At 37.8% G+C, this 15751-nt stretch overlaps 3 protein-coding genes and 1 long non-coding RNA gene across 5 annotated transcripts in view; 1 reads left to right on the top strand and 3 right to left on the bottom strand.

The window, feature by feature from the left end:
- The window catches only part of LOC135072146 (regulator of G-protein signaling 9), a 43138-nt gene extending 38677 nt beyond the window's left edge, over nt 1-4461 (top strand). Inside the window, exons 14-17 of the mRNA XM_063966098.1 lie at nt 131-275; nt 669-818; nt 1190-1884; nt 4237-4461. Coding sequence (XP_063822168.1) covers nt 131-275; nt 669-818; nt 1190-1884; nt 4237-4297 — 1051 coding nt within the window. The 3' untranslated portion in view covers nt 4298-4461. The remainder of the gene's footprint in view (nt 1-130; nt 276-668; nt 819-1189; nt 1885-4236) is intronic.
- Nucleotides 1-15751, bottom strand: part of LOC135071956 (DNA-directed RNA polymerase II subunit RPB11) — a 212472-nt gene that overhangs the window by 81957 nt on the left and 114764 nt on the right. The window lies entirely within an intron of this gene.
- LOC135071948 (venom peptide BmKAPI-like) lies at nt 6885-8698 on the bottom strand. The gene is made up of 4 exons (XM_063965844.1): nt 8574-8698; nt 7953-8141; nt 7206-7388; nt 6885-7075 (listed from the first exon to the last, which is right to left on the bottom strand). Coding segments are annotated over exons 1-4 (471 nt in total). The 5' UTR covers nt 8671-8698; the 3' UTR covers nt 6885-7073.
- LOC135071951 (uncharacterized) lies at nt 9724-13959 on the bottom strand. 2 transcript variants are annotated; one of them, XR_010257346.1, is made up of 4 exons: nt 13945-13959; nt 11651-11772; nt 11503-11526; nt 9724-9847 (listed from the first exon to the last, which is right to left on the bottom strand). It is a non-coding gene; the product is annotated as an uncharacterized LOC135071951 (long non-coding RNA). The 2 variants fall into 2 exon arrangements; XR_010257347.1 differs by lacking the exon at nt 13945-13959 and adding an exon at nt 11967-11981.

Raw genomic sequence — 15751 nt, forward strand, 5'->3', positions numbered from 1 at the left:
AATTACCTATATCTACTAACACAACCGTTGTTGTGACGCAACAGAAGCATATTAAGAATGGTCTTTACTAAGTTTTAAGCAAGTCATTCTAACCCTTCCCACATCATAATACGGACGTCATTCCTTCCAGGGATCCTCTCGACGACGACACGGCGGACGTTCTGCCGTGGGAGAGTTCGTCCCGGGAGGGTATGTGCAGCGTGCCTGGGCGGCGAAGGCAGGACTCCACTGCTGACTCTGGCAGCTCATCGTCTGACGTCAGCGCTGCTGTCGCGGTAAGTGACCAGCTGCCTTTAGAGGGCTTCTTGTCACAAACACACCTCTTGTAAACTCTGGGATGATGGTCATGTTATTCCGCAGAGCAGAATTATAGGTCTTCTACCATCATCATTCTTCCCATGAATATCGTAAGAGGCAACTAAGGGAGAAAAATGGGAACATTTGGCAGACCTTCCCAATCCGTCTTACCAGAGTGGGAAGTGTACGTCAAATCCTAGATTTTCCTATGGTAAATGGGAGTGGGAGAGGGTCGTTTTCCTGCGATGTGTATAACGTGGCGAGCCATCAAAGACAGGACTCTACTACTGACTCAGGCAGCTTATCATCTGAGGTCAGCGCAGCTGTCTTTTGACTCAAATATGCTTTAATATGAATGTTCCGTTTTGTAGGTGGCAGAAAGGACGCGGCGTTTACCGCAGCAGAGCACGTTAGACGGAGGTCTCCGAGGCGCGCCGCCACCGCTCCGGCGGCTGTCGGCTGTAGAACCGCGCCACCTCGCGCCGCTGGGGTCGCCGCCGCACGAACCGAAGCCAATAGAGGTAGGTGTTAGAAAGACCTTCGTTATTTGCGTGACTCACACAGATAGTGCGAGCTGGACGGTTTTGATGTATGAGTATTGATGGACGTTCCTCAACGATGTGCTACCGACTTGCGCACGCGCTGTTATTGTGTTGTATAAGCGATTCTTGTTGAAATATGACTAACAAAGTCGTGCTTACCTAAGAACCTACCTACTTGCTTGTTAGCCTTTCCCTGAAGATGACTCCTAAGTCTTTGAAGTTGTATGAATTCAGAAATATGACATCAGCAAGGAATTCTATTTTATAATGGTTACACAATTAAGTAGCTCAATTTGTCCAGTCATGAACAGAGCTAGTTATTGAATCTCACAAATAATTTCGTTTGGCAGCGACCACGGCCGGCGCCGCCGCCCGCGTGCGCGGCGGTAGCGGTGGCGCACCCCACGCCGACCATCAGCGTGAGCTCGGCGCCCGACGACGAGTCCGCGGGCTCGGGCGCCGCGTCGCCCGACGAGCCGCGCTCGCAGCCCGCCTCCGACGACCCGCCCTCGGTGTTCGCCTCCGCCGACGCCACGCCCACCGACCCCTCGCGCTCCCTCCACGACCGAACCGAACCGCGAGTGGAAGTGACCGTGGACAGTGCGAGTGAACTCTTGATAGGACAAACCACGAGTCCGGCCTCAAGTAAAGATAGTCAAATCGCCGATCTTCCATGCCCCGCCGCGGAGTCGAGCGAGGCCTCGGAGCCGCCGGAGCCGCCGCCGGCCGCCGCGCCGCCGGTCGCCGGGCCGCCGGTCGCCGGGCCGCCGGCCGCCGCGCCGCCGGCCGCCGCGCCGCCGGCCGCGCCGGTCGCGCCGCTCGCCGTCTGCGAGGACATCGGCGTCGACGACGACAACGTAGACAAAGTGCCTTCGGCGCCCATGCAGCGGGTCTCGGCTCCCGAGGCGGCATCCGAGTCGGACGCGAGAAATATTGCTCACAAAGACGAACTGTCGTCGGTCTCTGAATCAAATATTGTTAAGCGTGATAATAAAAGCGTCATCGGCGAGCGTAAGCGGAACGACATATGTCCGTGGGAGGACGAGTAAGTAATCGTGAGTTTAGTTTGTGCATTGTTCAGTTACACGTAGATTTATTTTTATAGCTATTAAAATATTTAGTTCACATTATCTTGTTTTAAACATTTTGTAGCCATGCACCACGTCTGTGTGTTTTATCCCGTGTGAATGTTTATGCACAACTCCTGCTCCTAGTACGTAGAGCTCATCTCTGAATCATATTACTACAGAGACTTGTATTACCTACAAGAATTCTATCCTTGGATTCTAATAGTTATTATTAGGACACCATTGTTCATCCACTTTACTTTACCTTCTGCTTTTGTAGAGACTAAATAAGTACATAGTTGCAGGCAATTTTAGCAGACTGAATGAATTTGAAATTATTTTCAGCACTCAATACTCGTATTTTTGAAAGTCCTTCAGTAATCGAATCTGAATTTCAAGTCATTATCATATCGCTTCCACTATCGCAAAATTCTCCAAATAATTGAATTAAAATATCAGCGCTGTTTTAGATTTCATTGATACGGTAATTGCATTCAAAAATAGTGCTGATACAAATAAGTATTGTTACTTAAAAACATTATGGCTTTATATAAAATTAGAACTTAATAAGTAAGCCAATTTAAGCGTGGCCTCAGGCGCACATTTTCTTCTACCCATTTAAGTAGGTAAGTAGTGTAGAGTGCAATTTTATCATTTTATTTTCAACTATTCATTTTATTGGAAGAATATTAATTTTGTGTGATATACGTTTGTAAATTCACTCACAGCATATCAATAACTGTTCTATACCTATATAACTAATAGCTAATAGCTTACAGCATTACAAACTTACAAACACAACACGGAAAATCCTTAAATATAAATCTGGCAATAATCAAATTATTTTCCTTCAAAACAATGATTTATGACTATTTATGCACGTATTGTTGATACAATACTTATCGGTTCTTCAAAATCATTGTTCAAATTATTATCAGATTAAGGCAAAAAGTTGATTAAAAAAAAAATAGGTACCTAAGTAGATTTTTTTTATTAATTGAACTCCCTTTTTATTTTAATTTCTACAAAGCTGGATATAGACTTCTTTTCCTACTTGTTTTATTATTATTTTGAGCTTTAATTTTAGCAATAAATCGCTATGATTTATTTTTATTTTTCTTCAGCCTTGTAAAAAAAGTATTTTATTGCACCGACCGATTAACTGTTAATTATGGCTAATATTCTACAGGAAAATGTCACAATGCACGTTTAAAGATTCAGCCATACCAACGCGATCACACGCGATCAGCCGGCGTTGGCGATCAATGCATTTAAGTCTGATCGCCATCTGATCGTTTGGCTGAACCTTAACACATCAAGCATGTCAACACAGACACTAAATTAAAACCTGGTCAAGTTAACTGCGCACCTCGCTGGAATGCGAGTCTCCCTCGAACTCACCCGCACATCTCCCCGCATTCACCCCGTCGTACCAGAGCGTCGGTGTGACGTAACAGCCGCCAGGTGCGCAGTTAATTTGACAATTGTGTGGTAGATGCAATAAAGCCATAGATGGAGGTATAAAGTTTAAACTATTTATTGCACATTGGGCAACATTTTGTAAAGTTCTAAACAGCCCTGTAATTATTGGAATTTGGAAGTTTATCATAAATACATATTTGATAATTTTATCGCTGTATCTCAGATAATTCGAAGTAAATGCGATAAACCCGGAAAGGACATAAAAAGTTATAAAGCAATTGAAAAGGTACAGATGACGACACATAAAACTTAACATTGTTGCATCTTATGTAGTTAAAATAGAAGCTATTTTTTCGCAAAAAAATTATGTAAGTAGGCATAGTCTGACGTACTGTCGACTGTACAGTCCCGCCTTATAAACCTACTTGTGTGAAAATAAGTATAAAGGTGATTACTCACCTTATGCCTCGGTGTGTGATGTAAAACTGCATGATTCGATAATAAGGGATTAATGAAATAACGCTCTACTTTTTATTAGCGTTATAATTTACACTCAAGCTACAAGTTTATGCATAAATCCTAATTGAATTTTGGGCGTTGTATCGTAACGGACCTAAGTAGGTAAGTTATACCAATGCCATCCCAGCGTAGTTTTTAAGGGAAAGGACTTTTGAAAAGCTCGAAATGCGAGTGTTCAGTTTATGGATTTGTAGTATGATGCTCTCATTTATGCAGTAAAAGTTACTGCAATGTTACAAAATGTAAAGACGGTGCTCTATAATATTCGCATGAACACTTTCGCTAGTGTAATGCTTGCAAGTAGGTACTACAACTACTCCCAGTGAGTGATCACCTTTACGTTTGAACATACCATAGTGACGTGTTTTAATACTGCTTTTCTTTTTCAGGAATTCCTGTGAGAGTGATGCTCCATTTGTTAAAACTTATGCAACGCTGGGTTATTTATAATTTTTGTAGACGAATATCAATAATATTTTATGATGTCAGGGTTATAGAAAGAATAATATTTAATTTTTTATCTTAGACTCTTTGTTTTTAATTATCACAGAGTTAGGCCATTATTATGTAATTATATGAATATTTTAAAGTAAATGATCGTTAATTATTAGAAACTTGTGTGTTTTATTATACTAGGTAACCTAATTTGTTGCAAATAATCCTTACGATAAATGTTTATTGGGATTGAAATTGAAACATAGACTCATTTTCCAATTATTTATTTTAAAAAATCGTAATCTAACATCAATAGGTGAATGATTTGACAAATTCTTATCTTAAAACAAACATCCACAGATAATACTGTTTACTTTAACATGGATTATTTCAAACACATACTTATCCAGTCCATACAAATTCAGTTACAATGTTGCTGAGATCCAAAACTCGTGATTAATTTTTCAAAATCACATCATATTCAATTTTTTTATGAAATAAACCAACCTAACATTTGCATCAAAACATTTAAGAAATGTATAGCCAGTTTCTTAAAAATGTAGACACAATAAATAATGATTTGGTGGGTTTGACACAATTTTAACTTATTACTAATTACGTTATACAAAAAACGAGGATATCCGAGTAGTACGATGGTTTAGTAGCATCAGTTCCATTACCATACAACGCGGCAGACGCCATCGGCGCCCATTTGCTGTCCCGGGGGACAGTTAGATGGGACGACGATCATGTTTCTGGTGGAGACAGTGACCGGGACTGTAGTCTCTGTGGTGGCCTCAGCAGGTGTTTCTTCAACAGTGTTGGTATCCCCCGCTGAGTTATCAACAGCTTTCGCAGCTGCCTCTTTGACGGCCTCTACTTCGTCGGGGTAGACGATGCGGTCGTTCTGGTTGTCGGCCATTTCTGGAAGATTAAAAGATGCAAGGGTTAGCGAAAACAATATCCCACTTTCAAAAATGTTTGCAGCTACAAATTACTTAATCGTGGCTGATCGCAGGTAAATCTTGAATTTTATTGTTATAGAGAAATTTTTAGTAAAGAGTACAAAATCAGGATTGACTAAACACTAGTACTTTATTATTTCTACCTTTTCAGGTGGAACTCGTATTACTCAACGATTAGAAACAGAGATACAATCAAAAAATAAATGTGACTTAAATTCGACTTTCAGAAACAAAGAGGCACCTAAAACCTTCAATTTACGCAGTTCAATGCCCATGCCCAAAGCTTTGAAGAAAGCAATTTCGTGGCAAAAAATCTAATCAACCATCGTTAAGGAATGCTGGTCCGCATTGCCGGACGTGCAATGTCACGACTCTTCGAAGGTCACTGTCCATGGCCACTACGCACTTACAGCCTTTTTGTTTGTTCCCAAAAAGCAGATAGCGCCTAACCAAATGTCGATAGTTTTTGTCTCTGCCGCTCTGAAGTTTAGCGCTATCGCATATTTATGGCTAGTACACTTAATTGACGAGTAAAATATAATATGAATAAAATTTAATTAAATAATTTGCAACATTTAGGTAGGTAAGTAGTTTCACGAATTATGTAACATTCTGTAAATCTCTCATTTATAAGAGAGCAAGGACTATGTACTCTCACTATGCCGGTAAAGTGTATTCTGACTTTAACCACAAAAAGAAACAATGAGAACTACACATTTAAGTGCTTTGTAAGGTGCTATCCCCAATCTCATTACTTATAATTAGCTAATAACTATGAAAATTCGAACCTAATTACTCTTAGCAAAATTAATTATCCATCTCTACATTCAATATTTGACAGACTCAAAACAATGCCTGATAAAGACAAATTAACGCTGGTCATTAGGTTAAATAGGAAGCTAAACACTATAAATGAATATATAATATTTATTTTTAAAGGTACTCACCAATTGTTAGATAAAATTCCCAATAAGTCCTTGGATCACACGTCTGTTTCGCACTGCGTCCGAGTTGCAAGTGGTGAGTACACCGGCCGGCTCTCGTTATATAGATCGAAACAACAAATCGTGTGTTTATCTTCGGCCAGACTCCAGGAAAACCATGACGTCTATACTCAGTGACTCATACCAGTAAGGCGTATTGCAAAATATGGCCCTTTATCGATAGGAAATTAGTTATCAGATAAATTCAGTTCGGACTACACCGGATATTTGATCGCGCATTTTGCAAAAACATGAAATAACAAGAAGTAATCGTAAAATTGACAGATATACCAGGTGTTGTCGTACTTCATGTATTAGTAGTACACACGTGGTGTCTTTGTGTGTGTTTAAAGTTCACATAAGTACCTATTAGGTACAAAGTACATACATCGTTATAAACATCTACCAATTTAAACAGTAAATCTTATATTTACCTACCAGGTAGGTATGTGACCAAGAGCAATACTTGGTCTTGCGCCAAATTCTCAGAAGTTCGTTTAGCAATATATTACAAAATACTAAAACGTCTCTTCCTTCTATTTTATATAAATAAACATGATATAATAATTTTGTAATACAGTATGACCGGAAATTCGATACATTCCTTAAAAGGGGTAACATATTTCCATTAGGTTTAGCTATATAACTTGTCGTCTGAAATCATTGGTTTTGTGTGTGCTCAGTATTTTTTAACCAAAATAAAACATACAACTCTACCCTTTACATATTTATTTAAATAGAAGCTAAACACAGCTTTAGGTAATGATAATATTCCGGGAATGCATCCCATCTAATAAATACCTCCGATTTCAGCAGCCCTGTACTCCCACTGACGTCTTCGAATCCTGTTAACATAAATAAATTGTATTATAACCACGTTACACTTTGGGCTTTCATTATTGTTTAGAAGCCAATGCAAACGATGAGCATATGTATGAGTAACTTTCACATTTATATTAGTACGGATGATCTTACAACAATCAACAGGCAGCACACATTTCTTCAAACTGTCATGGTAGACGTAGCCAGTTCTGCAATCGCATCTGTTGTATAGGCAGCCAGTCAGGCAGGTCTTGTTGACCTCCTTGTAGTCCGAGCAAGAGTTGCCGCAGTAGTTGCCGCAGCCAGAGGTGGCGTTTCTATCACCACCACAGCTAGCTGGAGGTAGAATATTCATCATCATCATCATCATCATCATCATCAGGTAATTTAATCTCCACTGCAGGATCACGATCCTCTCCAAGCTACTAGAGGCAAATGGAAGCTGCGTATATTTTGACTAAGGTGGTGTAGCTGTGCTGTGGCGTTAGGGCGTTTAGAGTTAGCTTCGTCCTACATAAGATCTGATAACTTTTTACAAAGCGAGCCATACCTACATCTTGACAACATTTACATGAAACTGTTTTTTTGGATAAATGTGTTTACCACAGCTTGTCGGAGCAGATCAAACTAGCGACTCTTGAATAAGCAAGCAGTCGTTATTTTCGCTTGGTTTTGTTTTCTTTATTTTGCTGTAAAGTAATTGTGGACCGGCGACCATGGGCCGGAAGACGTAGTGTAGACAGGCCTCCCACTAGGTGGACCGACGATCTGGTGAAGGTCGCAGGAGGTGCCTGGTGCAGGACCGGTTTTTGTGGAAAACCTTGGGGGAGGCCTTTGTCCAGCAGTGGACGTCTTTCGGCTGAAACGAACGAACGAAAGTAAACGCAGACAAAAACTCACGGCAATCCGCCTTGGGTATGCACGTGCCGTTCTCGGCCCGGACGGAGCCGTCGACGCAGACGCACTCCGGCCGGCACAGCGCGGTGCCGCCCGAACACGGCACCGGCTGGCCCAGCTCCTCGCACCGCTTCGGGCCGCAGTAGGCGCACTCGCTTTGCATCTCGTTCGGCGGGCATGATGATTGGGACACTTATGAATTGAACAATAATTATGAGTGGTTCAATGAATGCATATAGGTTAATGGAGATAATAACAGCTCATAAACGTTTCTTAATACTGTTAGACCCCCTTTTTACCCGACTGCGCCAGAAGGAAGGATATGTTTTTCTTGATAATTTTTCATGAATATATTTCGGGCGGTCACTGGTCACATGGGCGACATTAGAATATCAGAACTTATGAAACAAATAAAAATTATGTACCTACCTACCTACCTATTTATTTTTTCCGCAAGTTTTTCCTGAAATAAATAAATAACCAGTCAGGTATTTAATGATGTGTAGTAACTTACCATTCTTTTTCGCGTTCTTGGGACTGCTTGTGAAAAATCCTTTCATTTTCCGATTTACTAAGTTGCGAAAATTATTAAGCTGATATTTAAATATCTAATAACGGCCTTACCTTGGCAAAGCCCGATCGCCATGACCATCAGAACCACGCGAATCACCATCATTCCAAAGCTAAAATGGCTCGAAAGGCATAAAAGAATTATACGCATCAATTACATATAGAACATGGCGAAAAATTGGTACAATATTTTTAATTATAATAATAAATAAAAAATAAAAATTTCATGCTATAATTTTGTTTTATTTATGCATGAATCCCAACTTCCCAACTAGTCCCAATCCCAACTAATATTATAAATGCGAAAGTAACTCTGTCTGTCTGTCTGTCTGTTACGCTTTCCCGCTTAAACCTCGCAACCGATTTTGATGAAATTTGGCATAGAGATAGTTTGAGTCCCGGGAAAGAACATAGGATAGTTTTTATCCCGGTTTTTGAAACAGGGACGCGCGCGATAAAGTTTTTCTGTGACAGACAAAATTCCACGCGGGCGAAGCCGCGGGCGGAAAGCTAGTATTATTATAAACTAAACACTCATAGCAGCGAAGGATAGGAAAGCGCTGGACGCAGGCCGTTACCAACCGGGTAACATGGAAAGCATTGGGGGAGGCCTATGTTCAGCAGTGGAAGTCCTACGGCTGAGATGATGATGATAATGAACACTCATAGTACCTAACTACTTACATTATCCAGTCATTACCCACATTCGTCCATTTTGCATTCTTTTTACCCAAAAATGCCTAAAAAGAGTTTTTTTACATGACGTGTTTATTCTGGACAGATAGTTAAGATAGATAGATACTGTTAATGTTGTTTGTACAAATAAGATATTACGCGGAAAAACATCATTGGCGAAATAGTAATATTCGACTTTACCAGTAAGTAAGTATTTCGCTGTCTGTTTATCTAGACCAAAATATACTGCATCTGGATTCGATAAATAAACAGGACAGTTGTTGTATCCAGAACTATTTCTTGGAGCTGAATTTGGACGTTAACTTATGGTTTGCGTTTCAGCTGCTAAGTATGACGTCATTTATTGCGATTTGAAATATCTTTATTTTTCAGTTTTGCTGAAGTTATGTAGCCGAGTACTTAAGTTGGTGAAGGGTTTTGTATTAGGTACTAATTTTAAAATCTGTTTAGCTGCATTTTTGAAATGTGGGTGTGCATAATTTACTTACCAAAATGAAACACATACAAATGCACCCTTGTACAAATTTATTTAAATGGAAGCTGAATTTAACAGTTTCAGGTGATTATCCGGAATATCTAATAGATGCCTTCGATTTCAGCAGCCGCAGACAGCCCGCCTACGTCTTCAAATCCTGTTAACATAAAGAATTTTACATTAAATCATAATGATACTTGGATGGAAGGCCACATTGTTTTATAAAAGCTGTGCCAGGCTAGTGCCTTGTTCTCGGGAGCATGATTGTGTTTGTGTGGCGTAGGTAGGATATAGTTTTTCCACGATTTCATAGTAGTATAACACGACTATAGCATAGTGAAAAAGATGTTTCCATATTATTAGATCCGAACTCATACACGCCTTTTAATATTGGATAGAACTAGAGGATATCAATCTATTTATTTATCTATTAATCAAAATTATTGATTGACAAATGTTATTATAATGTAAATGACTACCTTGGAGATAAAGACTTATGTAATTTAAAATATTAAAAATTTTGACATTTATTAAATTTTATTTTTTAACTTTATTAAATTAATTTTTTGACATTTATTAAATTTTATTTTGACATATTGAATATTGTAATTTATGAAGAAAATAATTGTGCAGATTTAATTAATATTTCATTTCAATCGTTTTTATAAACAATATAATATTTTCTGTATGACTAACTTATCAATATACTAGCGGCCGCCCGCGACTTCGTACGCGTGGATCCCGTTTTACCCCCTTCATCTATCTTACGCGGTTTAGATTTTTTCATACAAATGTTTTTTCCCGCTAACTCCCGTTCCCGTTGGAATTTCGCAATATCCTGTTGTAACTAAGCTTTAAGTTCACTAAGGGACCTGCATGCCAAATTTCCAGCGTCTAACTTAAGCGGTTTAGATTTTTCATACAAAAGGATTTTCCCGGTAATTCCTGTTCCTGTGGGAATTTCGGGAATTCCTTTCTTAGTGCACCTCTACGGTACCTAAGCTATGTCCCTTATAAAGTTCAAGTGCCTACGTTTAGCCGTTTAGGCTGTGCGTGGGTATGTCAGTGAGTCAGTCATACAAAAGGAATTTCCCGCTAATTCCAGTTCCCGTGGGAATTTTGCAATATCCTGTTGTAACTAAGCTTTAAGTTTACTAAGGTACCTGCATGCCAAATTTTAAGCGTCTAACTTACGCGGTTTAGATTTTTCATACAAAAGGATTTTCCCGCTAATGCCCGTTCCCGTGGGAATTCCTAAGTATCCTATAACCTGCCCAGGAGTATAAAAGAATAATTGTACCAAGTTTCGTTAAAATCCGTCGAGTAGTTTTTGTTTCTATAAGGAACATACAGACAGACAGACAGACAGACAGACAGACAGACAAAAATTTTACTGATTGCATTTTTGGCATCAGTATCGATCACTAATCACCCCCTGATAGTTATTTTGAAAATATATTTCATGTACAGAATTGACCTCTCTACAGATTTATTATAAGTATAGATTAATCATTGACTAACAATTGTATCATTAATATTGTATTATAAAAATTGTACTACATATTATTTCATCAATTAATATTCTGTATCTTTCAATTATTGTATGCCCATGCGGCGGAACACAGCTGATCTATTACAAACATTTTATGACCTGACTTATGTATTTACCTGTGATTTCACAATAAAAACAATTTGAATTTGAATATACGTCAACTTATAATAAATTAAATATTTAGGTAAATCAAGTAGGTATTTAGGTGTAAAATAGACCTAACGTAAATAATAATCAGTATCTATAGGAAATTAACTCACCATTCTTTTTCGCGCTCTTGGGACCTGCAAATCAAAAGCATTTCTCACCAAGCCATTTACAAAAATTAAATAGTTTTTTTTAAGTCAAATCATAGTTAAAGTTATTAGGTATAGTTTTTTTTTAAAGTCAAATCATAGCTATATTTACCTTGGCAAAGCCCAACCGCGACGAGCATCAGCACCACACACATCACCAACATTGGACGGAATGTCATCTTCCCAAGCTAGACTGGCGTCCTCACGCTAAAAGATATAATAATCCGTTGGAAGCTGTAAATAAAGTTCAACTATGTTGCTGTTATTTATACTCGAGAGCCATAAAAGAAATTATACGCTTTAAAAAAGTAAATAAATTGACATAGCATGTTTTATAACATGGCGAAAAATTGTTATAATAATTTTTAATCCGTAAATTATTTGAATTTTATCGCTTATTTCAAATTTATTTTTACAAGCACCATTACACTTTTCGACTTCAGCCCACCTAGCTAAAGTAATCGAATGCCTTGAGCGATCAACAAATTGTGACTGTAACAAATGTTACATTGTCTATTTGATTTCATGCACATCGGTTCGGGTGGGTTGTTTGTATCGGGTATTGTGGTGGTTTACCCATTATTTCTACTCTTGTATATCTACTCTCCTCAGATAACGAATTAGTTTATTTATCCACATAGGTAGCTACTGCTGAAAGCATTACCTTTTGGGCCTACCCTTCCTGAGGCAGCGCTGTGGCTGATATAAGAACAATAGAGTCGTGGACTTCTGGGAATAGGTACCTAAGGCTGACATCACACGGACTGCACCACAACAACCACACGCAGTCGCTATATTCAACTGCATAAATATAAAAACTATCATGAACTTAGTATTCCGGAGGTCCAAATATTTTTCATATTTCGACCCACGTTTTTTTAAACAAGTTGTTTAGTATCACAGTTTGAAGCTCTTAAGCCCTGCAAAATATTGCTCATAGTTGTTTTTACACCACGTAAGGTACTTGATACAAATAAGGCCTACCTAACTTTAAATGCTTATATTTCAATAAATATTTACGCCAATCAACAAAATCAAGGTTAATTAACTTCTTCCATCCTTTAATTTTAGCAATATTACAAAAAATAACACAATTTTTAACTAAATCTATTCAAAATAAGCAAATTACGAAACCACTGATTTTGGCTTTATTAAATCACCTACACGGAATAAGGCCTATGTGATTTAAATGCCTCTAGACCTTAAAATTGTGATTGTATTAAACAAAATGCGGTCTCATAACATTAACCACGTCGATTTGTTTGCGTTATCAAAATTTTACATACCAAGTAAACAGAAATATACTGTACATCTCTGGATAAACTTAAATTCCACTTATTAAGAATTATACATAAATTATAGATAAAATTAAATATTCATAGTAACAAAGTAATGATTCCTTACATATATTATCAAAAAAAATATCAAAAACAAACAATATTATTTTTTTGCATAGGGCTTATTAAAACACCGTGTTCGAATAAGGCCTACAAATAAAACCTTTCAAATAAATCAGTTTAGGAACATCATTTAGTCTTGAATTTTTGTAAATAAATGAGATCTAATTTTTTTTAGAACCAGGGCATAAAAAGGCTTCTGAATCATCATTACGAACTCCTACACAATCTTTGTAATACCACCTAAAGCAGTCCTTTATGGTCGCATAATATCTGCTACTTGGTCTTCGAGACAGGCATGATAATACCAAATTTTATTCTCCTTTCCTTTAGATTTATACATACGCCTTTTTTTTCTTTTTTTTTATTGGTTTTGTATTTTGTTTGTTTTTTTACAGGTTTTGTTATGTTTTTTGACACTGTTTTCTTTTTCTTTTCTGTGTTGTTAGTAACATTCTTATTAAATAAATATTTTGTTATTCTTTGACTCATTTAGTTTAATGAATTTGTCCGTAATCAGGTGTTGACATAAGTATCTAATATGGCCTACCATGCTGAAATAAGGCCTAGGCCTTATTAGACATCTCGCTCTTGTTGTCTTTAAAAATTTACAAACAATGCATCTATAGCCAGTAGTACAAATTAAGGTTATTTTTAGCTATTAAGAAATATTTAGAAACGATTACTAAGAAAAGCTTAATCTAAAACGGCATCATTTTTACCAAAAACTTAAGTTGAAATCGCCGGATTTTTATAAGGGAGCACGAAATCACCCACCACCTTAGAAGAACGCGTGCCAATTGGTGCTGGGATCGTGGATCGGGACGCTTTTGCTCTCTACTGGGTTATATGGCATATGAGTACGTGTCCTTGAAGTATTATCCCGGTAGGATTTATTTATCTGTGTTTTCTGATGTATAGGCCTTATTAGAACGTAGGCCTTATTTGTATCAAGTACCTTATAATTAAAAATTAAAAGTTGTTATACAATTTTTGGTTGTAAACATACCAATTGCATTATTTTCCTTATTATTCTTTTCTGCAAAATTTGGTATCATTGATTCGCATATACGCATTAAGCCCAATGATTATTGCGCTTTATTTTGTTACTAATTCTTGAGTTTTATAATTCCATTATGCTGACTTTAATTTTTATTAAAGAAATAAAGAAGTCGGTGTCGAAATTCATTTTTCAAACCATTTGACGCGGCTCCAAGACTAACTGCATGCGAACGGCGCGGCGGTGGACAACATGCGGTGACACTACACAACTGAAGCCGACCGCGCCCGAGTTGAAGGCACGACTGCATACAGTTGATATTGACTTCACTCGACTGCTGCCGACCGCGTGCAGTTGATATCATGACTGCACGAAGTCGAACGTACAACTGCATGCAGTTAAATATATCGACCGCGATGCAGTCTGTGTGATGTCAGCCTTAAAAGGATTGCTGAATAAAGCGTAATTTAAATAAAACAACAGTCCGAATACAATGAAAATAGTTTAATACGAATACTTGAGACACTCTTGGTTTGAATTTGAACTAATTATCGTTAGAATATTCATAGTGCCACACGACATGACACCGTCCGTAGAGCCATTCTTGACCTTCAGGGCAGTTGGGAGGGGTGATCACCAATTTAGCGTCCGCTGAGTGTCCCCCCACTCCAAAGTCGGCATTCTCTGCGAATAAGAAACATTTAACCAAAATGTTGCATCGACGTCACGAAATCAGAGTAAGGATTCCAGCTCAACCAGATATTATTAATGTGTAAAACAATATTATGATGATGACTTCAAAATGATTCCACGAAATTTCTCAATCTAATTTCTTGTTTTACTAACCTTGACATAATCCGATCCTAGTGAGAGATCCTAGTAGAGCGAGCATCATGGCCAGCAGTGGACAAGATATCATCCTGTAAAACTGTAGCCTCTCCTTTGCTAAAAGAATTAGGTGTAAGTTGTAATTTCAGTGGGTTAAATTTTTTATCAAATATCCTAAGCAAAAAGCTAGTTCAAAATAAACACTTACCTACTTGTTATAAGAAATTGTGAGAAAATCATAGACTTAACTCGATAGAAGTAAATATAAAAACCAAAAACAATATACAATAATAATTGAAACAAACCATGTTGGTGCAATGATTTCAATTTCTTTTTTACGGTAGGTACGAATAAGTTATTCAATTTTCATCACGTGATTTAACGGTGATTAGATTTTCTTTTGCTTGACAAATTTTCAATTATTTGTCCGTCAGACAGATAATTAGAAAATATTTAGACTCATAATTTTTATTTTCTTTCATAATTAAATAATAACAGTGCTACATCGAGTTGAAATGGCGCGATACGTCACGCTTGAGTAGAATGTTTACTCAAAAGTGACGTCACGCGACATTTCAACTCAATATATTTATAAAAGAAACAATATTTAAAAATGATTTATGAAAACATTTGTATTTTGATCTGATTACGTATTTAACATTAAAACTTCATCAATTATCCTTTTGACGAAATCCCTTAGGAGCTATCTTTTAAAAATGTCACGGCAGTGTTCATTCACCCACTCCTGTCCATCAGGGCAATTCGGGGGGATAACAATAGCGTTCTTGAAGATTCCCTGCCCTCCCTCCACGGGCTTGGTCGGCTCAGTAGCACTGGTGGTCTCTTCGGGACATGCGGTTGTGGTGTCTGATGTAACGTAGTGCTGTAACAATGAAAATTAGGGTAAAAAAAGTCCTGGTAATCCTAAATACTTTTTTGAATATAATAATTAAAAAGCTCAACTTGATGAAGAAGAGATAGACCACAA

This window comes from Ostrinia nubilalis, chromosome 5 (genome assembly GCF_963855985.1).
Source record: "Ostrinia nubilalis chromosome 5, ilOstNubi1.1, whole genome shotgun sequence".
In the NCBI taxonomy this organism is placed as follows: domain Eukaryota; kingdom Metazoa; phylum Arthropoda; class Insecta; order Lepidoptera; family Crambidae; genus Ostrinia; species Ostrinia nubilalis.